The sequence below is a fragment of the Coregonus clupeaformis genome, chromosome 21 (assembly GCF_020615455.1).
Source record: "Coregonus clupeaformis isolate EN_2021a chromosome 21, ASM2061545v1, whole genome shotgun sequence".
NCBI classification, from domain to species: domain Eukaryota; kingdom Metazoa; phylum Chordata; class Actinopteri; order Salmoniformes; family Salmonidae; genus Coregonus; species Coregonus clupeaformis.
Genome location: NC_059212.1, coordinates 15,446,160 through 15,458,608, shown reverse-complemented (window position 1 = coordinate 15,458,608; position 12,449 = coordinate 15,446,160). Strand labels below are relative to the sequence as shown.

The following is a 12,449-nucleotide window of genomic DNA, read 5'->3' as shown; positions in this document are numbered from 1 at the left end:
AGCTAGACCTGAACCCAATAGAAAATCTTTGGAGGGAGCTGAAAGTCCGTATTGCCCAGCGACAGCCCCGAAACCTGAAGGATCTGGAGAAGGTCTGTATGGAGGAGTGGGCCAAAATCCCTGCTGCAGTGTGTGCAAACCTGGTCAAGACCTACAGGAAACGTATGATCTCTGTAATTGCAAACAAAGGTTTCTGTACCAAATATTAAATTCTGCTTTTCTGATATATCAAATACTTATGTCATGCAATAAAATGCAAATGAATTACTTAAAAATCATACAATGTGATTTTCTGGATTTTTGTTTTAGATTCCGTCTCTCACAGTTGAAGTGTACCTATGATAAAAATTACAGACCTCTACATGCTTTGTAAGTAGGAAAACCTGCAAAATCGGCAGTGTATCAAATACTTGTTCTCCCCACTGTATATGCATATATAAGAAAACATGGGGGATTGGAAGTGATGCAGACAATTACATTGATGGAAGTTACAATCTATCTGCAATATTAAGCTGATCCCCCAAAAAAAAAAAAAGTAACAACAAATGTCCTTCTAAATTCTTATTACTGACCAATGAGTTCTTTGTATTTGGGGCTAAGGACTGGCACAGGATGTGTGGGGTTAGTGTCTGGAACCATTGTATTTTATCTCTGAGGTTGCACCTATCCTGACCTATCCTGAGATGGTATATAACCCAGAGGCTCACTCCACTCAGTGGGCTCTCACTCTACTCACTCCTGTGTGGGTATTGTGACCAGCTCCCTTATTGATTCATTTTTATATAAAGTTAATATTCTGATTGGTAATTGACCTTGTCTCTCCACATCATTGATTAAAATATCCACTGCATGCTTCACGGTGGGAACTACACATGCGGAGATCATCCGTTCACCCACACTGCGTCTCACAAAGACACAGCGGTTGGAACCAAAAATCTCCCAATTTGGACTCCAGACCAAAGGGCAACTTTCCACCGGTCTAATGTCCATTGCTAGTGTTTCTTGGCCCAAGCAAGTCTCTTCTTCTTATTGGTGTGCTATAGTAGTGGTTTCTTTGCAGCAATTCAACCATGAAGGTCTGATTCATACAGTCTCCTCTGAACAGTTGATGTTGAGATGTGTCTGTTACTTTAACTCTGTGAAGCAATTATTTGGTCTGCAATTTCTGAGTTTGGTAACTCTAATGAACTTATCCTCTGCAGCAGATTTAACTCTGGATCTTCCTTTCCTGTGGCGGTCCTCATGAGAGCCAGTTTCATCATAGCGCTTGATGGTTTTTGCAACTGCACTTAAAGAAACATTCAAAGTTCTTGAAATGTTCCGTATTGACTAACCTTCGTGTCTTTAAAGTAATGATGGACTGTAATTTCTCTTTGCTTATTTGAGCTGTTCTTGCCATAATATGGACTTGGTATTTTACCAAATAGGGCTATTTTCTGTATACCCCACCTATCTTGTCACAAAACAACTGATTGGCTCAAACGCATTAAGAAGGAAATAAATTCCACAAATTAACTTTAAGAAGGCACACCTGTTAATTGAAATGCATTCCAAGTGACTACCTCATGAAGCTGGTTGAGAGAATGCCACGAGTGTGCAAAGCTGTCATGAAGGCAAAGGTGGCTACTTTGAAGAAACTAAAAAATAAATATATTTTCATTTGTTTAACACTTTTTTGGATACTACATGATTCCATATGTGTTATTTCATAGTTTTGAAGTCTTCACTACTATTGTACAATGTAGAAAATAGTAAAAATAAAGAAAAACCCTTGAATGAGTAGGGGTGTCCAAACTTTTGACTGGTAGTGTGTATATATACTACAGTTCAAAGGTTTGGGGTCACTTAGAAATGTCCTTGTTTTCGAAAGAAAAGCAATTTTTTTGTCCATTAAAATAGCATCAAATTGATCAGAAATACAGTGTAGACATTGTTAATGTTGTAAATGGCTATTGTAGCTGGAAACTGCAGATTTTTTATGGAATATCTGTCACGAGAATTTCTATCTCTAATTAAACTCAAGCTTGAATAATTCCCAGAGGATGTAATGCTCTGGTTTTAATCATGAATTAAACAAGGTCCACAACCAGCAAGAATGATCTGTTTTATTTAATCATGGAGAGCTTTCCCGCCAAAACACACACACAACCTTTTATAACCCTTCACACAAAGGAACTTTGCTCCGCCCACCTTTAGGCGGCCTGTACATTTCCACGGTATAGAATGATTAACTAGTTTCTAAGTCCCCTCCCTCCTGGAATGTTTGTCTCAGCAGTTTCTAACTCACCCCCTCTGTTAGTGGGTTTATAATGATAACCCTAACACAGTCCACACAGTCATCATCAGTATTGGGGTGGAACAATATTAGTCATAATCATAATTCCTCTATCAATATCTACATAGGCGTACAGAGGCCCATTATCAGCAACCATCAGTCCTGTGTTCCAATGGCACGTTGTGTTTGCTAATCCAAATTCATAATTTTAAAAGGCTAATTGATCATTAGAAAACCCTTTTGCAATTATGATAGCACAGCTGAAAACTGTTGTGCTGATTAAAGAAGCAATAAAACTTGCCTTCTTGAGACTAGTTGAGTATCTGGAGCATCAGCAATTGTGGGTTCGATTATAGGCTCAAAATGGCCAGAAACAAATAACTTTCTTCTGAAACTCGTCAGTCTATTCTTGTTCTGAGAAATGAAGGCTATTCCATGCGAGAAATTGCCAAGAAACTGAAGGTCTCGTACAACGCTGTGTACTACTCCCTTCACAGAACAGCGCAAACTGGCTCTAACCAGAATAGAAAGAGGAGTGGGAGGCCCCGGTGCACAACTGAGCAAGAGGACAAATACATTACAGTGTCTAGTTTGAGAAACGGATGCCTCACAGGTCCTCAACTGTCAGCTTCATTAAATAGTACCCGCAAAACACCAGTCTCAACGTCAACAGTGAAGAGGCGACTCCGGGATGCTGACCTTCTAGGCAGAGTTGTAAAGAAAAAGCCATGTCTCAGACTACACATTTTAATATTTTATTTTTATTGGCCAGTCTGAGATATGGCATTCAAATTACCATCGATAAAAGGCAATTGTGTTCGTTGTCCGTAGCTTATGCCTGCCCTTATCATAACCCCACCGCCACCATGGGGCACTCTGTTCACAACGTTGACATCAGCAAACCGCTCGCACACACGACGCCATAAACATTGTCTACGGTTCTCTAAAACGATGTTGGAGGTGGCTTATGGTAGAGAAGTTATTTAACTAATTATGTGACTTCTGAAGGTAATTGGTTGCACGCATCAGTTTTCCATTATTATTATTTTTTTTGTTGATTGCTCATCTCTGTCATCTAAACATCTTTAAAACAGATTGTGCAACACATCTAGGATTTAGTTTGCTGAAGATATTTTAGAAGAGTAATTGGTGCAGATCTTGATAGACCCATGTAGTAATACCGACCCTAAAATCCCAGTCATGTCACTGAAAAGTTCTCAATAAGTCAACATAAGTAGCCTAGTTGATTTTCTTATTTGCACATTATATCTGTGGTTTAATTTAAAATGATAAACTGACCTCCCCAGTTCCCAGCTCTGTGTGCTTAACCAGACCTCAGCCATGTGTGTGATGATGGGAGGCTGTCAGGACCTGATGCTAACAGACTTTGAAGATGTGTATGTCCTTCTAATCATACAGTCTAACAGTATTGCATGACTTTGTCTTCTCTTCTTTGAGGAGAGACAAAACTGGGTCAATTTATGTAATCCTGAAATTACGATTATAATGATGCACACTCTTTAAAGATCTATTAAATTGCCTCATCCTTGAATCGAATTGGTAAAGTTAGCCTTTTAAGTTTTGTCAGAGATTACAGTAAATGTAGTCTGCATTGTCTGATGTCTACATTGTCAGTATTCTAGAACAGCATGGGATGTCTGTTTTTAAAGTGTACTGTAGCTCAAAGCTGTACAGTCCAATAAAGACCAAAGAATAATGCTCATTCATGAGCAGTAAGGCCAGTTACATGTAGCTAACTGCTTTGCCAACTGGGATGGGGTTCAGAGGTATTGCTGGGTGAATTGTCGGAGTTCATGATATATTTGATGTTTTTGTCAGGGAGAGAGAGGGATGGATTTGGGGATGAGAGCGGGTAAGGTTGAGGGGATGAGGTGTGTGTGTGTGTGTGTGTGTGTGTTTGTTTGTCTATTTGTGTATGATTCTGTGAGTGTGTGGTTGGTTTTCTGTGTGTGTGATTGGGGGATCGAGGGTCAGGTGAACAGCTTGCATTGGCCAATGGCTCCGCAGGCTAGTCTCCCGCATCACTTAACAGCCATGCACAGTGCACACTAATTGAATGATCTAGTTAAGCGAACTGCGTGGCTGAAGCTAGACCTGGTTGTCAGCACAAATCAGCGCTGACAGTTCTTTCTGTATGAGTGTCGATAGCGTTCAGCCATGCAATCCTTTTGTTTTATCTGCGAAAATCCACCCAGTTATTGGATTTGAACATGATCCTATTAATATTATCTTATGATGTGATTATTATGAGCATAAAGGTGTTAAGGGAACACGGGAATAGACTACAGAGTCTGGCAGTACGAGACTTGTGGCAACTTAACTACTAACATTGTCAACTAGCAAGGCAATTCCTCTTGCCGTTTATCTTGCATTTTTATGTCAAATTCTGTATTTTTCCCAACGCATTTAGCCTAAACATAAAAATAATTACATTTATATTGGTTTTGCTATGCCTGCATGGGTTTCACCCTGTATTAAAAGGGCAGTATACATGCCAAGCCATTTTAAATTATTTAGGAAAACCAATCAAGGAGGTACATTTTTGGTCAACATCAAATGTTGTTCTGCTTCTAAGTACGCATAATTATTGTTGCGTAAGGCAACACACGGGATTTGTTACTCACTGGCTGTTTTGCCCAGCTCTTGGTTTCTGTCTTGGAAACCACTCCTACTGGCCCCCCAGACCCTCCCTAAGTATCAGTCAGATCCTCAAGTTGCTCAGCCACTGACTGTGGCTGTTGCATCAGTGCTTGGAAAGGGGTATGTCACATTTACTATGGAAATCTCAAAGGTAAGGCGATTGCAGTGTTTTTGGGATGTATTTGGCGGCCTTAAAAATTCAGACTAAAGGTGGAATTTTTATTTGTCTACCCATTGTTAGTATTTGAATGTAGTGGGATGGCAGACTATTTAGCCTACCTAATATCTCGCATATTGCTTGTGTTTGTTTTCAAATTCAATTTGTTGCTTTTGGGGAAAAAACGTAATAATCAAACAATTTGATGTAATGTTTTTATATAAAAATGCATATACAATTCTAAATTCAATATGACCAAGATATGACTTTCAATAAGTTTTAAAGCTCTCTATCTCAAATATTCTAAACATAGGCCTATTTCAACAGTGGAAACTGAAAATGTATGTTTTGCTGGACATGATGCATAGGATCATATCTTCCAGCTAGCTAGCCAGGGGAACTTGATGTGATTGTGACTGTAAGCACTGTTTGAGTGATGTAACCCAGAGATGTAACCTTCTGGGAAGTCATCGCAGCCATCCGTCTGCTGTGATTGCGCACAACTTTCCCCTGTCTTTCCTGACAAATCACCATTACACTTTATTAATCAACCATGGAAAGTAGGTATTCACACCATGCCCAATGGGATTTGGAGGAATGTGGGCCTCTGCTAGCCGGGTGAGAAGCCACAGTCTCGCTGTCTTTAGTGGAATTACTTTCACCTCACAGACATTTTATAATGCAGCCTTTGAGGACATTGTGGACCCGGGTCTATTTAATTACAGTTGAGTTGCACTGAACCCACCCTTGTTTAATCCCAAGGTGACGTTAGTTAGTTCGTTAACAAGGGTATCTACGTGTGCCACTTTAAATGATTGGTACTGAAATTATTTTTGGTTACAACGTCCGCTTGGCGTGCGGTAGCAGAGAGAACAGTCTATGACTAGGGTGGCTGGAGTCTTTGACAATTTTTAGGGCCTTCCTCTGACACTGCCTGGTATAGAGGTCCTGGATGGCAGGAAGCTTGGCCCCAGTGATGTACTGGGCCATATGCACTACCCTCTATAGTGCCTTGTGGTCGGAGGCCGAGTAGTTGCCATACCAGGCAGTGATGCAACCAGTCAGGATGCTCTCGTTGGTGCAGCTGTAGAACCTTTTGAGGATCTGAGGACCCATGCTGGTTGCATGCCTAGTCAGGATGCACGCAGGAGCTGTCAGTAAATGCCAGGGAGCTTTGGGTGGCCAGCAGGCCTCGTAGACTGGAACTTCACAATAACAGCAGGCAGTAATGAAGATGGGCAACAGCGCCAGGCAGCTATTAATACCAGTGTACTATAATATTATCAGGAGCTCTGGTTCTTCCTGTTTGTCTTGGTCAATTCTGTATTTTCCTGTTGGCAGTTTGGTCTCTACTCTACTGTGTGTAGTGTAGTAGTAGGCTGCTCCTCTGGGAGTCTGGTCAGGCCCTAGGTTGGGTTTACAATCAAGTGGAGATTGAGCATGTCTATTACTACGACATTGGCCATGCTTTGTTAGGTGTGTGCCGCTCTCCATTCAATTAGTTGGTATGGTACAGTAGGTCTGTACGTGTTTTAGTCAAATGTGGACCAAGACCTAGGCAGGTTTAATAAAATGAATTTGGTTATCTTTTTTATCTTTCACAATAACTAAAATAACTGTGTTAAAGTATGACAAGCCAATAAGCCATGCTTGCACCAAATGACCCATATTCAAACTGACCCATTTGAAAGGTAGCCAGTGGTCATATTTGAGATATATCACCTGAGTGTATATACAGTATTTGCCCAAGTCTTAGCACCGAGTGCTGAATGGGAATCCTCTTTACATAAACTTTAGCACACTCACCCTTTCGCACTTCCTTGCACGATTTTAAAACCTGTCTCTCGCTTTCCCTCTTTCCCCCCTCCTCTCCCTTTCCCCCCTCCCTCTCTCTTTCCCCTCTCCCTTTCCCCCCTCCCTCTCTCTTTCCCCTTCCTCTCTCTCTCGGGGTGTTCCTGTGTGCAGTGCGCTAGAAGAGGGCAGGGTAGTGGGAGTTAGGTTGGGTCCACTGATTTGGAAGGGCCCCTCAGAGAGATGGCGAGAGAGCGACCGATAGAGAGAGAGGGCTATGTCCTGACCATGTGTGCATCTTACGTAAAGGGCAGATGGGCCCAGCTGGGCGTGCGATGTGGATGGGAAGGAAAGAGAAGAGATGGGCTGAGTGTGTGGATCTGAATGGGGCGGTCTGTCTGCTCTGTGCTGTTCACTGCAGTGACTGACCAGGCAGGTTGCTCCAGGGAGTACACACCACGGGCCTAAACACTGAACAGCCAGCATCCAGAGCAACAGACCAAATGGCACCCTATTCCCTATTTAGTGCTCTTCATTTGACCAGGACCCATAAGGTGTAGGGAAAGGTTTACATTTGGCAAATAGCCCAGCCAGAGAGACAGCCTGGAGACAGTATCAGAACAGATAGTGGAGTGGAGAGGAGTTGGAATAAAGCAAATCCTAGAAATAATTTTACTTCCATAGTTTGCCAATAGTTTTCCAATCTCTAATGCATGGGAAAAAGTCCTATCAATGCTTGATTAAAGCAGTAGTTCCCAGCCAGGGGTACTAGAACCCCTGGGTGTACTTGGCCAATCCACAGGGGGTACTTGAGAGGACTCATGAAACCATAGGCCTACTGGTAAAATGTACATAAAGTGGTACTTCAGGGGTACTCCAGGCAGAGCAAAATTCAGTTGGTGGGACAGTAACCGAAAAAGGTTGGGAACCACTGAATTAAAGGATGAGTAAGTTATTGCAGAACCTAGCACAACTGCAAATCCCAATAAAAATACATCACGTTTTGAATCACTTTCCTTGCTTTGTCTAACACTACTATCATGAATCTAGCAAATAAGTTTTGTGGGTCAGAGTGCAGTATTTATTTAGTTTTATAGCACAAGTGTTTGCTAGCAAGTCTCTCACATTGGCTTTAACTGGGGCCAGTCCAGGGGGTTGCCTAGCAACAAGTGCCTTGGAGGGAGGCAATGTCTACATCAATGTCTACATGGCACGATAAAATTCCCATGATTTGTAAATCGGATCAGACCGAACATCTAGCATGACAGCTAAAATGGCTTTGAAAAAATAACATTTAAAATAATAGGGAGAAGTATCTAACAAAATAACTACATACCCTAATCATAAAACTATTGAAATATATTAGAATTCTGGGTACATTGTGGACAAAATTCCAACTTACTCAACATTCAAGCCTAGATGGAGAATGTGAAGTCAAAGTTCAGTCTATATTTTATGTGCTGAGTTTGTTACTATGAGTAAACTAAACTCAGCAAAAAAAGAAATGTCCCCTTTTCAGGACCCTGTCTTTCAAAGATAATACGTAAAAATCAAAATAACTTCACAGATCTTCATTGTAAAGGGTTTAAACACTGTTTCACATGCTTGTTCAATGAACCATAAACAATTAATGAACATGCACCTGTGGAACGGTCGTTAAGACACTAACAGCTTAGAGCAGCTTAGGCATGCTGCAAGGAGGCATGACAACTGCAGATGTGGCCAGGGCAATAAATTGCAATGTCCGTACTGTGAGACACCTAAGACAGCGCTACAGGGAGACAGGACGGACAGCTGATCGTCTTCGCAGAGGCAGACCATGTGTAACAACACCTGCACAGGATTGGTACATCAGAACATCACACCTGCGGGACAGATACAGGATGGCAACGACAACTGCCCGAGTTACACCAGGAACGCACGATCTCTCCATCAGTGCTCAGACTGTCCGCAATAGGCTGAGAGAGGCTGGACTGAGGGCTTGTAGGCCTGTTGTATGGCAGGTCCTCACCAGACATCACCGGCAACAACGTCGCCTATGGGCACAAACCCACTGTCGCTGGACCAGACAGGACTGGCAAAAAGTTCTCTTCACTGACGAGTTGCGGTTTTGTCTCACCAGGGGTGATGGTCGGATTTGCGGTTATCGTTGAAGGAATGAGCGTTACACCGAGGCCTGTACTCTGGAGCGGGAGCAGGATCGAGGGTGAGTGCTAGGGCCATTCCCCCCAAGAAATGTCTGGGAACTTGCAGGTGCCTTGGTGGAAGAGTGGGGTAACATATCACAGCAAGAACTGGCAAATCAGGTGCAGTCCATGAGGAGGAGATGCACTGCAATACTTAATACAGCTGGTGGCCACACCAGATACTGACTGTTACTTTTGATTTTGACCCCCCCTTTGTTCAGGGACACATTATTCAATTTCTGTTAGTCACGTGTCTGTGGGACTTGTTCAGTTTATGTCTCAGTTGTTGAATGTTGGACTACTGCAACTCGCTGTTGGCTGGCCTCCCTGCCTGTGCCATTAAACCCCTACAACTCATCCAGAATGCCGCAGCCCGTCTGGTGTTCAACCTTCCCAAGTTCTCTCACGTCACCCCCCTCCTCCGCACACTCCACTGGCTTCCAGTTGAAGCTCGCATCCGCTACAAGACCATGGTGCTTGCCTATGGAGCAGTGAGGGAGCGGCACCTCTGTACCTTCAGGCTCTGATCAGTCCCTACACCCAAACGAGGGCATTGCGTTCATCCACCTCTGGCCTGCTGGCTCCCTTCCTCTGCGGAAGCATAGCTCCCGCTCAGCCCAGTCAAAACTGTTCGCTGCTCTGGCACCCCAATGGTGGAACAAGCTCCCTCACGACGCCAGGACAGCGGAGTCACTCACAACCTTCCGGAGACATTTGAAACCCCACCTCTTTAAGGAATACCTGGGATAGGATAAAGTATTCCTTCTAACCCCCCCAAATTGTAAAGTGGTTATCCCACTGGCTATAGGGTGAACGCACCAATTTGTGAGTCGCTCTGGCTAAGAGCGTCTGCTAAATGACGTTAATGTGCCCTTGAGCAAGGCACTTAACCCTAATTGCTCCTGTAAGTCGCTCTGGATAAGAGCGTCTGCTAAATGACTAAAATGTAAAATGTAATGTTCATACAAATATTTACACATGTTATGTTTGCTGAAAATAAACGCAGTTGACACTGAGAGGACGTTTCTTTTTTTGCTGAGTTTATGAGTTGCCACCAGGCCCGCCGCTGCTAAATCGTTGCCGCCACTCCCAGAAAATATGATTTTTTTTTTTTAAATAACAACAAAAATGACAAAATATTTGCTGAGACGCTTTTAAAGGGATAGTGCGAAAATTCCGCAATTAAGCCTATTTCTACCTACCAGATGAACTCATGGATACAATTTTCATGTCTCAACACACAGTCTATGGGAACAGCTAGCATGCTAAATGGCTCACGAAACTGCCTTCAACTTCCTTCAAACTGCACGCAGAGCAGGGGTTGGAACCCAAATTATTTTCCAATCGTTTCGTTTTTAACGGAAACATTTATTTTTTTCATTCCGTTCCACTGTTCCGAACCAAAAAAAAGTAACGGTTTATATTGTTCCTTTATGTTCCTTTTTAAACCTCTGAAATATATATATTTTTTACATTTAGCTCAACATTAAATGACTTCACTAATCAGTGCGGATAGAGCAGCTTGCTATTGAGCGAGCAAGCTATTTGCTGTACATGCATTGGATAGATGAGTTTAGGGCGCAAGACTCGACTGATATTTTGCAGGTGGGGAGACAGTGAGAGAGGATGGAGGAGGAGGAGGATGCTTGGCTTGAAGCCCTTGGCATCTTGTTGTTATGACATGCATTTTCTGAAATAGGCCCACAGAATTATACCTATGGAGGAGTGGCTTATATGAAGGAACTTTGAATGTCTTTGAACTTCAGAGAGTTGGCTTAACATAGGACCAGCTAGCTAGCTAACAAGCTTGTGTCTGCAGAGCGGCACCAGAATTAAAATAAAAACACATTTTACCTTTTTGTAGTTAATAAGTCCAATGTGAAACGTGATAACTATAGTATCCTTAACTAGCACTGAAAAATGTAATCCATTCTTCTCTAAATAAAATCTCTCTCCCTAATTTCTGAATCACACTTGTAACGTCAGTAGGCTTCTAGACTATGCTTCAGAAGGGGAGGGGCAGGTTGCCTACGCACACACACTGGCAAAGCTTTTCAGCTGGCAGGCAGGCCGACACTGGAATACGTTTCTAAGTGACAGAGTGAGGGCTTTGCATAGGCGCTTTGTTGCGATTTTTGTGGGACTTTAAAAAATGTACGTTATTAACCCATGCTTTTAAAATAATGGTTATGTTCCAGAACATTATAGATCACGTTTGTTCCCGGTTCTGATTCTGTTCCTCGAAAAATTTCTTTATTTTCCGGATTTCAGTTCTGTTCCCTGAACCGGTTCCAACCCCTGACGAAGAGACATAAAAATGGTATCCATGAGTTCATCTGACTCTGGGTAAGTAGAAAAAGGGCTTAATTGCCATAATCTTGCACTATCCCTTGAGAGCCACGAGCGCACAGCCACGGCTTGCTCCTCATCATGCCCCAGACCCCTCTAGCGCTACATTCTACAACGTTGCTGAAATAAATCCGAGGGGAAAACACTAGCTATGTTTCCACTAACTCATCCACTGATTTTCTGGCGACATTTAGAAAGTTTGCATACAAAATAGATGCAACAATTGATTGTTACGGTGTGTTTCCATTGAACTGTCTTGTGTCACTAAAAACAAATGTACGTAATTCCTTCACACCAAAAACAATAATAATTAAGTGGTTGAAGTGTTTCCATGATCCAAATTGCGAATTAATACATTGGCGACAGCCTGCATATGCCCTCCCACCTTTCTGTTTCATGTCTCAGGTAGCCCGCAAAAGCCAGCATGGATAGAATGCAAGAATTTACTAATATTTGCCATATTCTAATAATTATCCAGTGCCAATGTATCGCCACGGTCCGTGCCATAGTGAAACTTGCACTCCTGTAGATCTGAAATAATTGGATGGTAAAAGTTGCATTCAGCCAACCGGAAAAGTAAGGCGAAGCAATTCAGGTATTCTTGAAAGTCAGGACAAAGATCCTGCAAAAAAACATAATTTTATATTTGAAGAAATTGAATTAGCAAGCTGTAAGCGTTTAGAATTAAATGTGGCGCTTGTTGATAAAACAAGTTTATTGGAGAACGGAGACCAAGTAGAGACTTTTGGACAAGGTGGATAATTGTATAATATAAGGCAGTTTATTCAGAGGTAAAGATATCTGTAAATCGCGTGCACGGACCCGTTCGTCAATCTCGTAGGGAGATATCTGAGAGAGAGCCCCTAAACATTGTGTGCTGACATTTTATACAATAAAATAAAGTAGGTTGATTCTAGTAGTTCTGATCTTCTGATTGGTCCTGATGAGTTGGTCGAGGTCACCTCCATTGCATTGGCTCTGAGTCGGGTTCTCTGTCTTCAGATGTTCAGCCTAAGAGAAGGGGGTTTTT

The 12,449-nt window shown here is 42.3% G+C and overlaps 1 protein-coding gene across 5 annotated transcripts in view; it reads left to right on the top strand.

Annotated features, from left to right (window-relative positions):
- LOC121535224 (sodium- and chloride-dependent glycine transporter 1-like) overlaps window positions 1–12,449 on the top strand; it is a 92,306-nt gene that overhangs the window by 58,059 nt on the left and 21,798 nt on the right. The window contains exon 1 of one of the 5 annotated variants that reach the window (XM_041842072.1): window positions 5,010–5,087. The exons of the other annotated variants lie outside the window; for them this stretch is intronic. Coding sequence (XP_041698006.1) covers window positions 5,073–5,087 — 15 coding nt within the window. The 5' untranslated portion in view covers window positions 5,010–5,072. Of the gene's footprint in view, window positions 1–5,009; window positions 5,088–12,449 lie in introns of those variants that run through there. 5 annotated transcript variants of the gene reach the window in all.